The sequence below is a fragment of the Myotis lucifugus genome, unplaced genomic scaffold (genome assembly GCF_000147115.1).
Source record: "Myotis lucifugus unplaced genomic scaffold, Myoluc2.0 scaffold_2, whole genome shotgun sequence".
NCBI classification, from domain to species: domain Eukaryota; kingdom Metazoa; phylum Chordata; class Mammalia; order Chiroptera; family Vespertilionidae; genus Myotis; species Myotis lucifugus.
The window spans coordinates 9,142,362-9,163,087 of record NW_005871050.1 but is presented as its reverse complement, the minus strand read 5'-3'; the positions used below and the strand labels follow the sequence as shown (position 1 = coordinate 9,163,087).

Sequence of the window (20,726 nt, the reverse complement as noted above, 5' to 3'; positions counted from 1 at the left end):
GACTCCTCCCCCAGCCACCAGGTGCCCACCACTCCTGTGGCCATGGCCTATGGGAACTAAGGGGAGAGGGAAGGAGATCATATCTGCTGAATGAAGCAACAAGGAAGTCCAGGGCAATCTGGGGCCAGTCCCCAGGCCACTGGAGGAATGGCCTGACTACAACAGCAAAGGTTTCTGTCTCATGAACGGGAAGAGGCTCAGAAAACAACTCCCAGCAGCCCAGACCCCATCCCATGGCACTCACACATCCAGCTTTAGCACCCAGTGAAGCTCTGTTCTGTCCCTGTGTGGCCCAAGGGCTTCTTACCGGACCCCAGCTCTAGGCTTCAGATAATCTGGGAACCCCCTGAAACTGTGTGCTTACTGCTGACTGGGCATCTGCATTTTTCTGAGAGAAGGGTCCATAACTCTCATCCCCGCCTCAAAGACACCCCCACCCCCAAAGACTGAGAAATATGCAAAGGTAGATGAAGCAGGGGTGCTGCTGGCAATCTTTGGGGTGCCAAAGCAAATAGTGCCGCATAGGCGTCAAATGTGCTGGCTTCAAGCAGTTCAGCCTCATACATAGTCCCTTCCTCCTCCCCAGGGCTCTTCAACCTGCGCAGTAGTGACATCCCTTATAACCCCTTCTTCTATTCCTACACGCTGCTCACGGACTCGTCCATCAGGTATGGCTTTTCTTTGCCTTGCTGTGCTGGACTTTCTCCCATTTCTACCCTTCACTGCTCCACCACTTACCCTACCACCGTATGCAGCCTTCCCATGAGCTTGGAGTTTTTCCTACCCCTTTGACCGCTGTTCCCACCTATTCCAAATCTGGTCTGCTCCCACTCCCTGGCCTCCAGCAACAAAGGGCCTCAGGTCCTTTGCGTTGTCCTTAAATATTCTCAGGACTTTCCTGATCTTGCCTTCCTACTCAGGTTATTTGTAAACAAGAGTCGCTTTAACTCCGAGACCCTGCAGTATCTGAACTCCAGCTGCACAGGACCCATGTGTGTGCAACTTGAAGATTATAGCCAAGTCTATAACAGTGTCCAAGCCTACGCCTCAGGAGCTGTGAGGATCTGGATTGGGACCAGCAATACTATGTATGCGTTTTACAACGTGATACCCCAGGTGGGTTTGCCAGGCCCAGCCTGGGCCAGACACTGCCCCACTCCAGCCCTGAGAAGCCCCTCAGCCATTCTGGCAGTTGGTCAGTCAGAAATGGTGCAGTGAACCCCCTCCTAGGCCTCCCTGGGAAGAGAAGGAAAAGAACCAGTTGTCTGTCCACAGAAAACTCAGAGATTGTCAAGGAGGCTAGAGGGAGTACAGCTTGGTAGAGCAGAGGCTTTGAGGATGCCAAGCCTGAGACTGAGTCCTGGCTTTGCCCCAACTGGTTGTGCAATGACCTTGGACAACTGACTTATCCAAGCTGGACCTCTGTTCCCTCACCTGTTAAATGGCGATAAGAGTCCCAACCTTAGAGGAGTTGCTCTGAGGAGCTATAGAGGAAATAGTGCATGTAAAACACAGTGCCTGGCACACAGTACGTGCTCAATAAGTGATATATGTTGGGGTATGATGGACAGGAAACTCACTGTCAGAACAGCCCATTGACTGGTGGGGGCCAGGCTCTGATCTGTCCCAGAGCGCTGGTGGGATCCAGAGGCAGGGAGTGATAGAAGGGCAGGAAGGAGGGAAGGTTAAGCTGGCCATGGAAGACTAGGAAAGACCTGAATAGCCAGAAAGGACACAAGGAAAAGTCATTGCCACCATAGGGATAGGCAAGTCTCCCTTCAGCCAGGATTTCTTGTCAATCCATTTCAAACATACTGTCCCTTGGAAAAGGTTCTCAGACCTCTTCTTCTCTGCACATGACAGGATAAAATCATAGCAGAAACCTACTCCCCAGTGATGGTAACCAAGGCGGTGAAAAACAGCAAGGAGCAGACTCTCCTCAAGGCCAGCCACGTAAGTCCATGGGCAGGCAGAACAGCCTTTTTGAAGCTCCCAATCTGAAGGGTTACAAAGGGGACCCTGCAGGAGGAGCCTGAAGAAGCCCCTTCAATGAAACAGAAGTGGACACAGAATTCCTAGGCATAAACCAGTGCTTTACTACCTTACTCCTGGCATGGTATAGTGGTTTAGAACACAGGCCCTGGAGCTAAGGTATCAGAGTTCAAACCCCAGCTCACCTCCTAGATGGGTGACCTTGGGCAAGTGGCTTCACCTCTCTGGGCCTCAGTTACATTATCTGTAAAGTGAGGATTAAAATAGTAATCTGCAGCATAGGGTTGTTTTGAAGATTAAATAAATATATAATATATATTATACTATATATGATATATGTGTACATAAAACTCATATATTATCTACACTAATAAAAGACAAACATGCAAATTGACCATACCTTTGCTATGCCTTAAGCCACACCCACCAGCTAATCAGAGCAACTATATACAAATTAACCCAACCAAGATGGCGGCTGGCAGCCGTGGAGCTGGAGCAAGCAGGAGGCTTGGTTGCCCCAGTGATGGAGGAAGCCAAGCTTCCCGCCCCGCCCTGGCTGGCTCTGAGCTCCACTCAAGGCTACAAAGTTTCAATTATAGGAGGTAAATAAATCCCAGAATAAAAAGAAAGAAAGAAAGAAAGAAAAAAAGAAAGAAAGAAAGAAAGAAAGAAAGAAAGAAAGAAAGAAAGAAAGAAAGGAAGGAAGGAGAGGCTGGGAGCTTCATCGCCGGGGGGCTTGGCCAGCCTGAAAATAACCCTCAGCCCCTCGCCAGACTGGCCAGGCACCCAAGGGGGACCCCCAACACTAAAGGGGGTGTGGCCAGCCTGAAAACAGCCATCAGCCCCTCACCCAGGCTGGCCAAACCTCCATGGGGTGAGGGTCCCCCCTGGGGGGGAGGCTTGACCAGCCTGCAAACAGCCATCAACCCCTCACCCAGGCTGGCCAGGCACCCCAGTGGGGACCCACACCCTGATCCAGGACACCCTTCAGGGCAAACCAGCCGGCCCCCACCCATGCACCAGGCCTCTATCCTCCTATATAATAAAAAGGTAATATGCAAATTGACCCTAACAGCAGAACGACTGCAAATGACTGGTCACTATGACACACACTGACCACCAGGGGGCAGATGCTCAATGCAGGAGCTGTTCCCTGGTGGTCAGTGCGCTTCCACAGGGGGAGCTCTGCTCAGCCACAAGCCAGGCTGATGGCTGCCAGCACAGCGGTGGTGGCGGGAGCCTCTCCCGCCTCCTCAGCAGCACTAAGGATGTCCAACTGCAGCTTAGGTCTGCTCCCTGCTGGTAAGTGGACATCCCCCGAGGGCTGCTGGGCTGCCAGAGGGATGTCTGACTGCCAGCTTGGGCCCAATCCCCCAGGAAGCAGGCCTAGACCAGCAGGTGGACATCCTCCGAGGGGTCCCAGACTGCAAGAGGGCATAGGCCGGCTGAGGGACCCCCCCGAGTGCACAAATTTTTGTGCACTGGGCCTCTAGTAATATCAATAATAGTCATCTTTCGATATCCACAGAAGATTGGTTCCAGGACCCCCTCAGATACCAAAATCTGCAGATGCTCAAGTCCCTTATGTAAAATGTTCTAGTATTTGCATATAACCTACACACATCCTCCCATATACTTTATTTATTTATTTATTTATTTATCCTCACTCGAGGATATTTTTCCATTGATTTTTAGAGAGAGTGGAAGAGAGGGAAAGACAGAGAGAAATATTGATGTAAGTGAAACACATTGATTGGTTGCCTCCTGCACGCACCCTTAACCAAGGCCAGGGAGGAGCCTGCAACAGAGGTATGTGCCCTTGACTGGAATTGAACCCAGGACCCTTCAGTCTGCAGGCCGATGCTCTATCCATTGAGCCATACTGACTAGGGCTCCTTCCATATACTTTAAATCATCTCTAGATTACTTATAATACCTAATGTAATGCAAATGTGGAGTAAATAAAGGGTGGGGCAAAAGTAGGTTTACAGTTGTGAGTACATGAAATGAAGTTTATTCTTGTATTATTTACTAATTATTGTATTATTTTGCATATGAACAACTGTAAACCTACTTTTGCCCCACCCTATAGTTGTTATACTGTATTGTTTAGGGATTGACTTTCTGAATACTTTTTCAAATATTTTTGATCCATGGTTGGTTAAATCTGTGGATACAGAGCCTGTGGCTACAGAGGCTGGCTATATATAATAAATATTAATAAATTATTATGTTTAAGTATTTTCATTATAATATATAATCAATATATAATATATAATTACATATTATATAAATGTATGTACATACATATAATGTGTATATACATGTAAATATATAATTATATAAATATGTAAGAATCATATGAATTATATAAATTTGTAATTATATATAATTACATACATATAATTATTATATTAAATGATATATGTATTGCTTTGAGCACTGTCAGGCACATTTCCAAGTGTTCGCTGTAATTATTTTCTCACCCTGGCAAGAGGATGGCTCACTCTTTTGGATATTCCCAATAAAATAAGGATAAAGCACATTTTAAAAAACTTTTTCTTATGGAAAATCTTAAACATATGTGAAAGTGGAGAAAATGGCATAATGATTCCCATACACCATCACTGAGTTTCAACTGTCATCAATATGGGCAATTCCATATTGTCTGCAAACCCACATTCATCTCCTCCATTCCCCACCCTCTGCTGCTGGGTGACCTTAAAGCAAATCCCAGATATGATATCCTTTCTTCTGTCAACATGTCAGTAAGTATCTCTAAAAGACAAGGACTCTTCAAAACATCACTACCCTGTAATTACATACATAAACACTAACAAGAATCCCTTCATATTATCAAATAGCCGGTGAAACCCTCATGTTCTTAAAGTTCAGCCAGACCAGCCACCTGGTCTCATCATCCTGGAGCCTTGATTGAGACTGTTCCTCAGCCGGTTTCTCTGCTTGCCCCACTCCAGGTGCAGGATGCTGTGGCATTGATCTGCTACTTGGTCTGGCTGGAGAAGAACGTGCCCAAAGGCACAGTGGACGAGTTCTCAGGGGCACAGCTACTGGACACATTCCGAGGGTGAAGGACCACGGCTGTCCTTTTTGGCTGATTATCTTCTAATGTGGGAGTGGGGGAAGGGAGGGGGACTTGGTCTCCATACTTTGGGGGAGAAGAAGACCCTCCTTGTGTTTGGGGGCCTCTCTGGAACTATGAGTGACTGGTTCTTGGGTGGTCCTGGAGCTGGGCAGGGAGTGTTGGGTGACATTCTCCAGCCCCAGCTGATAGTAGAACAACTTCAAGGGCCACAACCCAATATCACCCCCTAGTGTCTGCTTCAGGCATAGCTAGTTCTCCCTGGGGGCAGCTGGTTCAGATCTATTGGCCCCTGGACCACTTGACAATATAAAGTTGAAGATGGAGGTTTCCTGAGGGCACCAGGTCATAGGCAGGCTGTAGGTTTGAGGTGAAGGATGCTGCTCCCGGGTTAGGGAAGTTTTTAAATACAGGGAACTAGGTTTCTTCACTCTTGCTTTACCACGAACACACTGTGGGTCATATAGGCCTTGGTTTCCCCATCTGTAAAATGGAGGTGGAGGAGGAATAACTAGTGTATATAGTCCCTCCTTCTCTGACCTTGAGTGCTCTATAAGTGGCAGGTCAGGACTTGGGAAGATGGAACCAAGAGGTGGGACTGGGAGAGTCTGGCTGAGGTAGAGACAGCTGTGACCTTCATTTGCCCTTGTTCGATATCCTGGGCCCATTCATTGACCATTCCTGCCTTGTACTTTGTAGAAAAGAAAAGTTTTCCTCTGGACCCAGTTTCCAAACCATCTCTGCTAGTGGTCTTAACGCTGCCCTGGCCCACTACAGGTACTTCAGGAAAAAGAATTTTCTGGGGATCCCAGTGTATGAGCAGGGGGAGTGGGGGTGGAGGAAGTAATGCTCTGGGACCCGAGTCCATATTTAAACTTTGAGGCCTTTAGCACTGTGGGGGCTGAGGGTGGGGAGTGGGGCCCAGTGGGTAGGTTGGGGGGTCTCCTTAGAATTAAAAGGCCCGAGCAATTTTCCCCCAAGAGGCTGTGACTTTGTGAGCACTCGGGGCTAAGGGATCTGGAATAGAAGCAGGGCTGATGCTGGATGCTTTTCCTTGATGTCCTGTGAGTTATTTATGTGAGTTAATTCTTAAAGCTCACAAGCATATGGGGAGAAAGGCCTGTTCATTCAGCCTGAACCAACTAAGGTGGGCCCAAGATGTAGGCTGGCTAAATGTTTGGCTCCATAGGACACAAACATCTGTAGGCCTGCCTGATGAAATTTGGGAGGTCAAGCTGACCAGATGCCTCAGGCTGGCATGGGCACAACAAGGCTAGGTCAGACATCCTCCAAGGGCCAGCCTAGCCTATCCCAGAATTCCCTCCCGTGGCATCTCCCAAGTCCTCAGCTGCCTTGGCCTAGGTAGGAACTCCTCGGCCTTACCAGACCTTGCTCTCCAGCCCCATCCTTGAGTACCTGCACCTTGGCTCCTCAGGGCCCTCTGCTCTAGGAGGCAGCAGGAAGTTAGAGAAAGAGTCCAGGCCCAGCTCCCTCCCCGCTTTACCCCATGGCTTTTGCAACTCCCTTGGCCTCTGCAGACTGGTTTCTCTTTATGTAAAAGGTGATGACTGCAGTGAGTGCTCTCTGCAGTTCTCCCAGCCCCCACATTCTGGGAACTTTCCTTCTCTCCTCCCTGGAGACCGGGGCCTTGCTTGTGAAGTGCAGGATAAACAGATACATGCTGAGGACATTAGTGGCAGAAGCTGAGGACTTTCCTAGGGCCCTTTGGGAGATAATGACTTCACCAAAGGAGTCAACCTAAAAGTCCAGCCCCCAGGGGTGAGGGGGGTTCCTCCGCTTTCATAGAGGACCCCCACCCCACCCAGCACAGGGATTGGCTGCTCCTTTTCTCAGCATCTCTCCCCTTCTCAGCCCATCAAAGGAGGTTCACCGCAAGCTGACTTCAGATGAGATGTACCTGGTGGATTCTGGGGGACAATACTGGTATGTAGCCTCTACCACACTCTGGCCTGGCTGTCTCAGCCCAGACACCTTGGGTGGCCCATAGCTGGCCAAAGCTTTCCCATCCTGATCATGGATTCTTCATCCGAGAAAGGAAAGGCTTGCATTGAATGAGCCTTCCCATTTTTACACTGGGGAGGGCGGGTTCTGCACAGTGGGAAACACACAGAGACCAAAACAGTAAGGTTGCCCATGCAGCACCTCAGTGAGAATCAGGATGATTCCTCTGGCTCAAATAAAATGTTTTTAAGCCCACATATTATTACACAGTCTGAACAGGCATGCTTAGCAGCCCTGCCTTGCTGCACAATCAGTGAACCCATACTCTCACCCACTCATGCACACACTGCCAAGCCATGCATCCTCCTCAGCCCCCTCCCCTCCCACCTGCATGGGTGAGGTGACCATGTCAGGTTGGGGGTATGGGCAGAATCCAAAAGCAACAGGCCCGCAAGAGAAGCAATCTCAAGGGACACCCAGATCATGGGTATGTGTCGGTGTGTGCTCCCCTGAGTGCATGCACAACCACATGTAGGGCACTGTCCTATGTTTGTTTTCTAAAGATTTTTGTCATTGATTTTTAGAGAGAGGGGAAGGGAGAGGGAGAGAGAGAAACATTGATGCGAGAGTTAAACGATGCAAGAACGAAACATTGATCAGCTGCCTCCTGCACCTCCCCTCCCCCCACGGGGATGGAGCCCACAACCTGGGCTTGTGTGAGCATCTAAGAATCAAACCAGTAACCTTTTGGTGCACGGGACAACGCCCAACCAACTGAGCCACACTGGCAAGGTTGCGGGCTCAATTCCCAGTGGGGGCCATGCAGGAGGCAGCAGATCAATGTTTTGCTGTAAGATGTTTTGATGTAAGAGGTTGCTGTAACCCCTGCACCAAGACTTCACAATCTGTGTGTCCACCTGTGTGCTCTCACATGGAGTGAATGGCATTCCTTTAGATGTGTTACCCTTACACAGTGCACAACCTGAACACCAGGAAATGCCAGCCATGCAGTACAGGCTAACCCCATTCCTTCCAAATATGTAACCAATCATTCACACAGGAGCTGAGCTGAGAGGAGCTGGAAGAGTTTCCCTTCTCATCTAGGAAGCAAGTGGACTGAGGGAAAGAAGAGGTGCTGGGACTGATGGAGGAGTAGCTTCGAACAGTTTGTCATCCTCTATCTTGTAGAAATGGTGAATGTGCTAATGGCAAAGGCATTTAGCATGTTCTGAGCACGGCCCTGAGAGCCAGAAGAGCAGGCACGCAGCCCAGCAGCCTTTCCTAGTGACCAGTGTGGCTCTTTGTGTACTGGGCACAGCCAGTGTGCAAAGGGGAAGTGAATTTGTGGGGCGTTGCTGGATTGGGGCATGCTCAGAGCAGGGTGAGGCCAGGGAAATGGTCACCTCACTTCTCTCCTTCTGAAGAAGTCTGCCACGCCCTGTGAGCTGCTCCCAAGGAGGAGTCCCCAGGGCCCTGGGACCATTTCTCCCCTCCCCCCTCCCAGGCTGGACACATGGGCCATCCTCGGGGAACAGCTGCAGCTGGTGGTTTGGAGTCAGACTTTTTGGCTTCTGGCTTCAGTTCACTGGGACTCTGAGCAAATTCCTGGGTCAGATCCATGTTCACAGTAGAGCAACTGTGTGGAGAGTGAGTTCTTGATGCAGGGCTGGCTTCACTGAGGCTCAGAGAGGGACAGGGCCTCCCAGCCTTAATCGCCTCATCTGTGAAATGGAGATAATGAAACCTGCTCTCTCTCCCTTCCCAGGGAGCTGCCAAAAGTGTTCTATGGATAGTAAATAACTATCTGAATGTGTGCATGTTATGATGTCTCTGGATCTGTTTCCCAGTCTGTAAAAATGGGACAATCCCCTCCCACCTCTCACAAAGCCTGGAAGAAGCATTGCTTTTATTTTTAATATATTTTTATTGATTGCAAAGAGGGAGAAGGGGAGAAAGATAGAAACATTGATCAGCAGCCTCCTGCATGTCCCCCACTGGGGATAGAGCCCACAACCCGGGCATGTGTCCTGACTGGGAATCAAACCACGACCTCCTGGTTCATAGGTGAACACTCAACTACTGAGCCACCGCTGGCCAGGCGTGGAAGAAGCCTTGCTTTTAGAGTGAGCCTGACCCAAGCAAAGCCAAGTTTACAAACAGCCAGAATGGGGAGCTGTTTGTGAAAACTCAGGATTGCCCGACAATATAGTAATTTGATTTTGATAGCTTTGCAGCTCCTTCACCCATAAATGCTGAAGATGGGCATTTGCTGATGGCAGTCATCTTCCTCCCACCCACCCCTGTCCCAGCCCTGCCACTCAAACCCTCCTTGAGAGCACACAGGAAGCACACAGGCACGATCCCTACCCCCAGGTGTTCAGCAGAGCTGGACATGTTGATTTTCCTTCTACACAGGGGCGGAACCACAGACATCACCAGAACAGTCCACTGGGGCACCCCGTCTGCTTTCCAAAAGGTAAGCATTAGACCTAGATTTCCTCTACCCATCCTCATTCCAGGGACACCCAAGAGATCACTCTATTAAGAGCCCTTTCATTTTACCAAATCTGAGGCCCAGAAAGGTTAAGTAGTTTGCCCATGTTCACACAGCAAGTTAGTACCACAAAACCCAGTGTTTCCGGGTTCTTCCCCAGAGATGTTTCAGGCCACCAACAGAACTTCACAATCTGTGTAGCTGCCTGTGTGCTATCATTGGAAGTAGTCATAACCATGATGTGAATGGCATTCGTTTAGATGTGCCCAAGCTTATCATCATCTCATTTCAGGAAATCAATGAACAAATATTTTCTTGGTGCTGTCTGTGTGCCTAGCTCTGTGCTCAGCAGAAAGGAGGAAGAAAGGCATTCCAGGAGGAAAGTCTCAGAGGTGGAAAGGAGCTGGGGCTTTTCAGGAAGCAGTGAGGGCTGGTCTGCTTGATGCAGAGGCTGGGACCTCATCTATGTTCACTAGGGGGCCTCTGGGGAAAGTGGGGAGCAGGTGGCTGCATTCATGCATTCAGCAAGCAGACTGTGGTTCAGGCATTGCACTGAAAATGTAAGCACTGGTTAGGCCTCAAGGAGCTCACAGTTTAGCGGGTTGAGTCTGCTGCCCTAGGTTGTCCTGCCCGAGATGAAAAACGTGTGTGTGTGTGTGTGTGTGTGTGTGTGTGTGTGTGTGTGTGTGTGTGTGTGACATTGCTATAGGGCAGTGAGCTCGGCGTGTCAGCATTTTGAAAAACCCTAACTTAACTCTGGTGCCATGTCACATATAGAAATTTTTTGATATTTGCAACCATAGTAAAACAAAGACTTATATTTTTGATATTTATTTTATATATTTAAATGCCATTTAACAAAGAAAAATAAACCAAAAAAATGAGTTCGCGTGTCACCTCTGACACGCATGTCATAGGTTCGCCATCACTGCTATAGGGCCTGACCAGGAAAAGAGGCTGCTGTCAGCCCAATTTCCTTTCTTTTTTCTTTTTTTAACATATTTTTATTGATTTCAGAGAGGAAGGGAGAGGGAGAGAGAAATAGAAACATCAATGATGAGAGAGAACCATTGATGGGCTGCCTCCTGTGTGTCCCCTATTGAGGATCAAGCCCGCAATCTGGGCATGTGCCCTTGACTAGAATCGAATCTGGAACCCTTCAGTCCACAGGCCGACGCTCTATCCACTGAGCCAAATCGGCTAGGACCACTTTCCTTTCTTTTTCCACAAGGTCACAGCCCTGACCAAATGAGGCTGATCTGGCACACTATCAGATCCCAACCCAAATTTTAAACCTTAAAAAAACTAAAGGATGATCATGATAATGGTAATAAGGGCTCTGGCCTCAATTTGAGCATTTACTCTGTCGGGAGCACCTTACGTGCATGAGTCTCCCTACTCCTCCCAGCAACATTATGAGCTAGTATTGTGGTCATCCCATCATAAAAGAGGAAAGTGAGACCCAGAGAGGTTAAAGGTGCTTGCTTAAGGTTCAGAGTTTGTGAGTGGCCAAGTCAGGGTTCCAGCCCAGGGAGTTTGCCTCCCAAGCCCCTGCTGTCACTGTCTCAGCTCACCATCATTTACAAGCATCCCATGCACCAAGCTTTGGGCAGGTCCCCTTCAGCCACCTCTGGGCATGTTTTAGAACCTGGGTGACCATACATGAACATTCACCTCCCTCCCAACACCCTCCCCCCCACACACACAGGCTTGGGCCCACACACCTACATACACATAGGCCAAACAGCTGGAAACTCTCGAGTTCCCCTTCTTATGTGCCACCTTATTTCTCCCTCTTCCCCTGCATCAGGAGGCATATACCCGCGTGTTGATAGGAAATATCGATCTTTCCAGACTCATCTTTCCTGCTGGTACATCAGGTAGGTTTCAGAGACCAGGCTGGACACCCTGGAGGAGTTACTGGGGGGGCGGGCAGGAATTATATCATCACCCATATGTTGTATAGATAAGAAAACCCGGCCTAGAGAGAGAAAGCGATTTGCCCAAGGTTACACAGAGTCACTAGGAGAGCCAGGCTTTGAACCCAGGCCTCCTGCCTCTTGATCTAAGCTTAGGTTGGGGAGGTTAGTGTGGGCTGCAGGAGTCATGGGAGGATTCCTGGAGGAAGTAGGTGTCTTGACAGATGTGGAGAAATTGTAATAGAGTCATCAGTCCAGATAATGGGTACGACGTAAGGTGTGCTGGAGATAGTACAGGCTTACCTACCTTTCAACAGCCCCTCTCCACAGGCACCATCCTGGTAGTTGGCTCTAAAACAGGACAGCAAGAAAGGAGCAAGGTGAACAGTTTGGGGTCCAGCAGACTGACTGGGTGCCATCTCTCTTCCAGGACCAATGTTGGAAGCCTTTGCCCGCAAAGCCTTGTGGGAGGTTGGGCTCAATTATGGCCACGGGACAGGCCATGGCATTGGCAACTTCCTGTGTGTGCATGAGTGTAAGTATCTCCTCAACACTCCCTCAGGGTTCTCCTTCTTCTGAACATGGTAGATCCTTTCATAGTTATGGAAATGACCAAACCCTCAGAGATGCAGTGACCCATCCAAGGTTACCCAGCTGGTGGGAAGTGATGCTCCGTGGGGTAAGTGAGAAATGCTGGCAGTTTGGCCACTCCGGTGGCCTGCCTGGCATCTGGGAGGGCCCCAGAGAGAGGAGTAGCAGGCCAATACCTAGTAGCTAACTGGCAGAGACCCTGCAGAAAGAAAAGCTAGAGTCAATCTGGTCTGTAAGGTAGACAATAACATGGTGGACAAGTGCTGCTAGAGGTACCCAGGAATCCCCAGTTACCTACTGTTCCAGAGAGCCTGCTACTTTCCAAGCTGGTGAGTACAGGAACACTGAAACTTTACCTATATCTCCCTTTCCAGGGCCAGTGGGATTCCATTCCAGCGGCCTTACTATGGGCAAGGGCATGTTCACTTCCATTGGTATGACTCTTGGGCTCCTTCAACCCCCACCCTGCACCCCAAGACTAGCCCAGGACTGCAGTCTAGAGAACATGGCAGGCACAGGCACACCTGGGATCAACTGCTGCCCTCTTTCTACTCCCCACTCTCAGTCCCAAATGTGTTGCCTCTTCAGCCCATACCCTCACTTTGCTTTTGGGAGTTGGTTCCCAGCTGTACATCCAACTATAGAGTCTCCAATCAACTATTGGGGTAACAAAACAGAAACACAGGGAGATGGAAGTCCCTCCAGGTCCCAAGTGGGCCCTGATGTCTTCCCCACTAGGCTACAAGGGAGGTTAGAGGGAGCTGAGGCCCGGCAGGTTGCCTCAGGGTAGCCAATGAACATCTAACAAGCGGTGGGTCTGCCCTGGTCACCAGGCAAGGGCAGCCAGGCAGCCATACTCTGTAGCCACTCCTCATTTGGTACAGGAAGTCTTGGCTCAGGTTTTCCCCCTGCTTAATGCAACCAGCATCTCTGTGTCTCCCAGAACCTGGTTACTATCAGGATGGCGAATTTGGGATCCGTCTTGAAGATGTGGCCCTCGTGGTAGAAGCAAAGACCAAGGTAAAGTGCCATTGAGATGGGCTGGAAGCTTAAACAGCATGGCAGTGACTTTGGGCTGTGTGTGTGTGTGTAGAAGGGTCTACAGAAGGTCACAGGAAAGGGCATCTGAATGTGTGGACATAAATTTATTTGGAGTCTTCCTTAGCTCCAGAAAAATTTTATAAATCGGAGTTTCTCAAACCTGTTTGCATATTAGAATATTAGAACCATCTAGAGAGCATATTAGAATATTAGAACCATCTAGAGAGCTTTTTTTTTTTAAACACCAATGCCCAGGTCCCAATCCAGACCAAATGAGTCAGTATTCCTGCCCTAAATCATTGGTTCTCAATGTATATAATGATCACCAGGGGAGCTTTTGAGAAGTAACAATTCCGTATAATAGCAACCAACAAGATAAACTACGTAGGTACAAACTTTCAAAAACTTACATGGAAAAAATCTCTACTCAGGGATATAAAAAAGATTTAAGTAAATGGTGCTCTCCAGAAAGAAGCCTCAATATTATGAAGATGACATTTCTACCTAAATTAATCTGTAAATGCAAGCCAATCTCAATTTCAGCACTACTAATTGAATGCCCTTATAATTTCACAAAATGGTAGTAAAGTTTATTTGTAAAAATGAACATTTAAAAAACAGCTATGACCCTGGCTAGTGTGGCGTTGGTTGGAGCATCATACCATACACTGAAAAGTTAAGAGTTTGATTCCCGGTCAGGGCACATACCCAGGTTGTAGGTTCAATCCCCAGTCAGGGTGCCTAAAGGAGGCAACAAATCAATGTGTCTTCCTCACATTGATGTCTCTTTCTCTCTGTCTCTTCCACTTCTTTAAAAAGCAATAGGAAAAATGTCCTTGGGTGAGGATTAACAAAACAAAACAAAACAAAACAAAACAAAACAAAATAAAATGCCTGTACTATTTTTTTTTTGCCTGTACTTTTTATCTCAGCATTCCCTCTGCCAGATATATACCTTCTGGATATAGTCACAAAAGATCACCAAGATGTTTATATACAATGATGTTGACTGTAGTATCAATGGTCATAGGTTAAGGAGTAGATACAGTCTAAATATCTATCACTGGTTAAATAAATCATGATCCACATACTATGGATCCTCATGCAGCCCTTAAGAAGAATGAGCTGCATCTCCCTCTGCTAACATGGAGTGCTCTCCTAGGTTTACTATTGAGGTGAGGTGGGGAAGAGAATGTGCAGAATAGTGTATGATAGGGTCCGTTTTGCATGAATTTTAAAAATATAAACATATATACTGTATATGTCTAAAATGTTTTCAGGAAAGAAAGCAGGCAGGGAGGAGACTTTCAAATATTGGGTATCTTTTTGTAGTTTGAATTTTCTTTTTCCCCCCCTTTTTTTGTTTCTTTATTGATTAAGTTATTACATATGTGTCCTTACCCCCACACACACACACTCATGCCCTCACCCCCCTGTTGTCTGTGTCCATTGGTTAGGCCTATATACACGCATATAAGTCCTTTGGTTGATCTCTCCCCCTTACCGCCACCCTCCCCTTCCTTCCCTCTGAGGTTTAATGGTCTGATCGATGTTTCTCTGTCTCTGGATCTGTTTTTGTTCATCAGTTTATGTTGTTCATTATATTCCATAAATGAGTGAGATCATGTGATATTTACTTTCTCTGACTGGCTTATTTCACTTAGCATAATTCTCTCCAGTTCCTAAGCATATACATGCAAGACCTCTATGGGAGATGGGAATTATGGGCTATTTTTTCTTCATACTTGTCTCTATAGATTCATCAATAGATACATAGATAGAAATATGGAGATAGACAGATAGACATAAAATTCTAATACTTATCTTTAAATTATTTGATTGTAGGTTCCCAGCCCCACCCTAGAGTTTCTCACTCCAGTGTCTGGGGGCATGGGTCTCAGAATCTACACATTTAACAAGCTCCCTAGATGCTGTGTGGATGCACAAAGTTTGAGAAATACAGACCTAAGTCTAAATTCACGAATTAGGAGGGAACCACCAAAGGTGGGGTGCTAAGTGGTAGAAAGGGGGGTAACCAAGGGCATTGTGGGAGACCCAAGACTCCTCTGAGTCTTGGGTTTGATAAGGGTCAGTTCCCTGTGCCTATAGCTTCTGGGTGGAGTGTTCCAGCACTTCCTTCAGCCTAGCTCCTCCTCCTCACTCACTTCCTGCTTTTCCTGCTTTTCCACCTTCCCGGTGGCCTTACAGTACCCAGGGACTTACCTGACCTTTGAAGTGGTGTCATTGGTACCCTATGACCGGAATCTCATTGATGTCAGACTGCTGTCCCCAGAGCAGGTGAGTGCCCTTCAGCACTGTCAACCCTTCAGACCCTGAACCAGTTCCTGCCTTCTCCACCCTGGGCCTCTCTCGCCTCTGCTCCCCCTACCCCAAGACTCTATGCCCCTTCCATTCCACTGGGAGGGTTCACACTGGTGGTATCTGTAGGCACACACTGTGGTATGCCTTCTTCCCTCACCAGAGATCCCAGGAGTTCTTGAAAGCTCCAGTCAGACCAGGTAGTAACTTCCTGGGGAGTCTGAGACTAGGTCTCTGAACTCTGCCAACTCAAGTCCTAGAACTAAAATCAATCCCTCCCCCACTCTGGACCACAGAACCCTTTTTGGTAAAATGGGATAAGGCCTGCCCTACTTACTGTCATTGCCAGGCCTGAAATCCACTGCCCCTGACTCACACCCCAAGGAAGTCACTATGACATTAAACAGCCACTGAAAAGCCCTGAAAAGCTTTTCAAACTGCCTCTGAAAAGCCCTGGAGAATTCCTGAGCCTGATGATGGCTGGGGAATCAGAAGGGAAGGACCAGAGATTGGGTACTAAGTGCATAAATCCCCTATGGGGTATCTATGGGTACTTGGGCCAAGGTGAGCAGCTGGACTACCACAGCAGGGGACTAGATGGCACCAAGATCTCAGCTCTCGGCAGCTCACCCTAAGGAACACCTCATCCCTCCTACCCTTTGCAGCTCCAATACCTGAATCGCTACTACCAGACCATCCGAGAGAAGGTGGGCCCAGAGCTGGAGAAGCGCCAACTACTGGAGGAATTCAAGTGGTTGCAGCAGCACACAGAGCCCTTGTCTGCGAGGGCTCCCCGCACCACCTTCTTGGCCTCTCTGTTGGCAGCCTCCACTCTTGCCATCCTTGGCTGGAGTGTCTAGAGGCCCAGGACTCCCCCGCTAACCCTGTCACTCAGCTCCCTTCACCCTGCACCACCCATACCCTAAGAGCTTCTGCTGGCCCATTGCCTGGAAACCTTTGTCCTCAGCTTCCTTCTCCAGGACCAAGCCCCAGCCACTCAGGGCTTCTTGGGCTTATACACCTCACCCTCGGCTCCCAACCCCAGGATAGGAGAGCCAGCTAGTTCCTTTCCTCCAGTGAGCCCAGTAGGCCTAACCTATAACCTGGCAGAGCCTGTTGCTGCTGCGCCCCAAAGGCCAATATAGGGCAGTGCCTTACCCCCAGGGGCCCCATGGCCCTGGGAGAGCCCCACCCTAAAACCACCAGAGCTGTTCCCTCACACTGGCTCCTAACTCCATGCCCTTAAGGTTGCCTCTATTCACCCCCACCTGTACCTGGCCCTACAGTGACCTCCTGGCTGCTTGCCCATAGACTGAAGGAACAAGGGTGGCTTCCAAGCTTCCTGTTGTGCCTATAAAGGGAGAAGAAGGGAGGGTGGTTGAGTCCTCTGATGCCATACTGCCACCCCAGGGTCAGGGAGACCAGCCAGGGAAGGGGCATGTACAGCAGCCCTCCACCCAACGTGTGAGCCCATCACTTCCAAACCCTGGATGGGCTCCATGCCAAGTGACAGGATAGGGACTTAAGCCATAGGAATCTGGCCATGGGGTAGGAGGGAATGCGGGAAGCGCTCTGGAATATGGCCCTACCCAAAGTTGGGAAAAGCCTGAACAGTGATGCTGAATCATTCTCTCAGATTTCCTGGCATGTGGGAGCCCATTTAACTTTCCAAAGTACAGCCACAGTGACGATGCTATTAAATCCTTCAGTATCCTTGGATGACCATTAACCTGTGAGGCCAGTATCTGGTTTGCCCATTTTACAGATAAGAGAACTGAGTCCAGACAGAGTGGGATCTGCCCAAGATACACAGTGTTTGTTTGGGACATGGTGGGACCAGAATGGGCCAGCAGTCCAACTCTTTTGACTTTTGGCACCATGGAGAATCCCTTAGCCTACCTCCCAGCCCTCTCTGGCTCTCTGAGCCACTGTTGTTGGGGGGTGGGGAAGGGTAGTTTTCTCTGGCCAGCCCAGCCGTTAGCCACCTGGGCTCACATCCTGCTAGATACTTAAAACAACCTGGCAACAAAGCCTGCATTTAGGTTTTGCATTGTCTGCTGTGTTGCTGGGGACTTCTATTACCTGTGGCTTTTGTGGTGGGGGAGGCAGGGTGAGGGTGGGGATGTGAGGCTCCCAGAAGCTCAGTTGGGGAGCACATGTGCTTGAGAATGTGCCTGTGAGCATGCGTGCAGTGTTCCTGTATTCCCATGCATGCCACGCCTAGCCAATTACTTCCTGCGCTAAAGGTCTTGGAGCCTTATGGAAGGAACAGAGGGGAGCTTCACACTGGGGTATTTGTCAAATGTGGTCCAGGAAAGTTGGGGCCACTATCTTTGCTCAGAGAGAACCAAGCCTTTGAGGCAGGGTGCTGGGCAAAGGCACCAGGCAGAGGAGTCCCCCAGCTTGGGACCACCAGGCCTAGTTTGCCTGTGACAGTTATCACCAGCAATGCTTGCATCCAAGTGCCCCGGCTCTGAGCCAGCCTCACTGAGGCCTCTAGCACCCAACAGTGGGCCTCTGTTGGCTGAGTCATTTGCTCCTTCACATGCTCACCCCACAAAGACAACTACTAATAATAAAATTACAGGTTCCACCAACACCGTCGTCATCAGTGCTACCATCTACGGAGTGTTTAGTATGTACCAGGATCTGTGTTTTACATGCATTCTTTTTGATTTTTTTTTTTTTACTGTGGTAGGAACACTTAATGTGAGATCTACCTTCGTAAGAAGTGTTTAAGGGTACACTATTGCATTTTCTCCTTTAATTCCCACGGCCTATGAGAAGGTTCTTTTATTGTCCCCATTTTATAAGAGAGGCTCATAGAGATTAACCAACTCACTCAAGGTCACTCATCCAGGAAATGAAAAAAGCAGGATTCAAACCAGTCAGATGACTCTAGAACTCTCAGAAAAGGGCGAGGAGTATGGCTCACACCATTTCACAGATGAGAAAACAGGCTCAACCAGTATCAAATAGCTGGTGAACTGGGACTCAGACCCAACCAGTGTTCCCCACACTATCCTGTTTCTCCAGTGCCTACCTGCCCAGGCCTTTACCTTTGGCCCCTGACCCCTGCTCCTGCGGTTCTGGCAAGCTCCGGGCAGCAGGAGGGTCCTGGTTGTCTGACCAAGACCCACTGGCAGGCCTTTCAGTGCAAGGTGGCTTACACGGTCCTCTTTTCCCCTCTTCAGTGCAAGACCTAGGGTTCCACCTCATCTCCTCCCTGTAACTTAACTGCCCCCTCCAACCCAAAATCTTGGAGTTGGGAAGCCCCACCCTAGAAGCATAGCTACAGAGGGGGCTGCTTCCACCCTAGATCCTCCCTTCCAGTGTCCCTCCAGGCACACTTACCATCCTGCTTTAAGGCTTGTACTCTGGATCAGGCAGGGAAACATTCAGAGTCCACACAGCAAGGCTAGCATAAGCAGAGGCACTTGACACATCCATTCTTATGAACTGAAGATAAATAAATGCCCTTTGGGCTTTGGTCCTTTGTCTTTACGTATGCTGAAGGATGGGCTTACCAAACCCCTCGTTGCCCCTGATTGCCACTGTGGAGCAGGCCACGTGGAAAAACCCTTTTTCCTAAGTGTTAGGATTCTTTTCCTAAGAGCTGTGCTGGCTATGTGACCTTGAGCAAGTCCCTTCACCTTTCTGGTCTTCAGTTATCCCTCCTGTAAACACCTGCCTCAGGAGGTTACACTGAGAGCCCATAAATTCCGGATGTGACAGGACCCTATAAGCCAGGAAGAGGTGATAATGCTATTGTTTGTCCAGTATGACTTCAACTCTTGCCTCACCTTTGGAGCTAGGTAAGGAAAAGGTTTGGGACCCAAACCTTATTTATTTATTTATTTATTTATTTGTTTGTTTGTTTGTTTGTTTGTTAATCCTCACCCAAGGATTGATTTTTTATATTTTTAGAGAAAGTGGAAAGGAGGAAGGGAGGGAGGGAGGGAGGGAGGGAGAGAGAGAGAGAGAGAAACATCGATATGAGAGACACATCAACTGGCTGCCTGTCCACACATGCCAGGAATGGAACTTGCCCTTGACCGGGAGTCAAACCCATGACCCTTCAGTGCTCAGGCCAACGCTCTATCCACTGAGCACACCAGCTAGGGCTGGGACCCAAATTTAAAATATAAATCATAAAAACTAGACAGGCTTTTGAACAATTATCTAATTTGTGTTGTTCCAGCTCTGCTCCTTAGAGCCCGGGCTTCCTCAGAAATGTCACCAGGGCTGCCACAGAAAGAGCTCCAGCCAAAGGCAGCCCATATACACTTCCTATCAAATTGTATCGGAAGTAGTCACCAGGCCAGCTTCATGGGCCATCCCCAGTGCAGTAGTGCAATAAGCATTTGATTTAGTGCTCTGCTGCCACCATCTTGAAGTTTTTAATAATTTTTGAACAAGGGTCCCGCATTTTTATTTTGCACCAGGCTCCACAAACTCCATAGCCAGTACTGGCTAGCAACTCTGTGACCAAGCAAACAAACAAACAAAAAGTGGGTTCAATCCCTTTCACTGTATAGATGGGCAATTGCAAACAGCAGCCCAGAAATAGAAAGGGACTTGCCCAAGGTCACACCACCCATTGGGGCCAGAGCTAAGACTAAACCCCAGTGTCCTGACTCAGCTTTGTGCTGGCTCCTTCCTGGCTTTCAATGGATGCTTGACCCTCCTTTACTGCCTCTGATGAGCAAATTAGGACCCAAGGAGAGCTGTTTGAGGTCACATATTTGTGACAACAGTGGTTATGATGGCATTGAGATACATTTCTTGATGCTTTAAATCCTTTTTGGAATAGGAAAGCGCATGGGTAAGATGATAGATAGATAGATACATACATACACAGACATTGAATGGTTCATTTAAGAAATAGCCCGGCCAGCGTGGCTCAGTGTTTGAGCATTGACCTATGAACCAGAAGGTCACGATTTGATTCCCAGTCAGGGCACGTGCCCAGGTTACGGGCTCAGTCCTCAGTGTGGGGCATGCAGGAGGCAGCCAATTGATGATTCTCTCTCATCATTGATGTTTCTATGTCTCCCTCCCCATCCCTTTCTCTCTCTAAAAAAATAAATAAATAACATATTAACAAAAAATAAAATAAAAATTAACTGAGTCAGTCCTCACTCACTCGCCATCCAGCTGGCTCCAGATCTTCATGGACTGGGACTGTGCAAGGGGGCAGGGGGCTGGCTTATCTTCACCCAGCTAAACCAAGTCAGCAGTGAATTTTACCAACTCACTGGTCACTTCCTCAAATCAGTGGTTGGGCACTCTTGGTGCCAAAAAA

General features: G+C 48.5%; 1 protein-coding gene across 1 annotated transcript in view; it reads left to right on the top strand.

The window, feature by feature from the left end:
- Positions 1-17,473, top strand: part of XPNPEP2 (X-prolyl aminopeptidase 2) — a 28,737-nt gene extending 11,264 nt beyond the window's left edge. Inside the window, exons 9-21 of the mRNA XM_006082125.3 lie at positions 587-668; positions 921-1,116; positions 1,864-1,953; positions 4,971-5,080; positions 5,795-5,872; positions 6,968-7,039; positions 9,473-9,533; positions 11,362-11,431; positions 11,901-12,005; positions 12,436-12,495; positions 13,005-13,081; positions 15,311-15,400; positions 16,087-17,473. Of these exons, the coding sequence (XP_006082187.1) occupies positions 587-668; positions 921-1,116; positions 1,864-1,953; positions 4,971-5,080; positions 5,795-5,872; positions 6,968-7,039; positions 9,473-9,533; positions 11,362-11,431; positions 11,901-12,005; positions 12,436-12,495; positions 13,005-13,081; positions 15,311-15,400; positions 16,087-16,281 (1,286 nt within the window). The 3' untranslated portion in view covers positions 16,282-17,473. The remainder of the gene's footprint in view (positions 1-586; positions 669-920; positions 1,117-1,863; positions 1,954-4,970; positions 5,081-5,794; positions 5,873-6,967; positions 7,040-9,472; positions 9,534-11,361; positions 11,432-11,900; positions 12,006-12,435; positions 12,496-13,004; positions 13,082-15,310; positions 15,401-16,086) is intronic.
- The last annotated feature ends 3,253 nt before the right edge of the window (positions 17,474-20,726 follow it).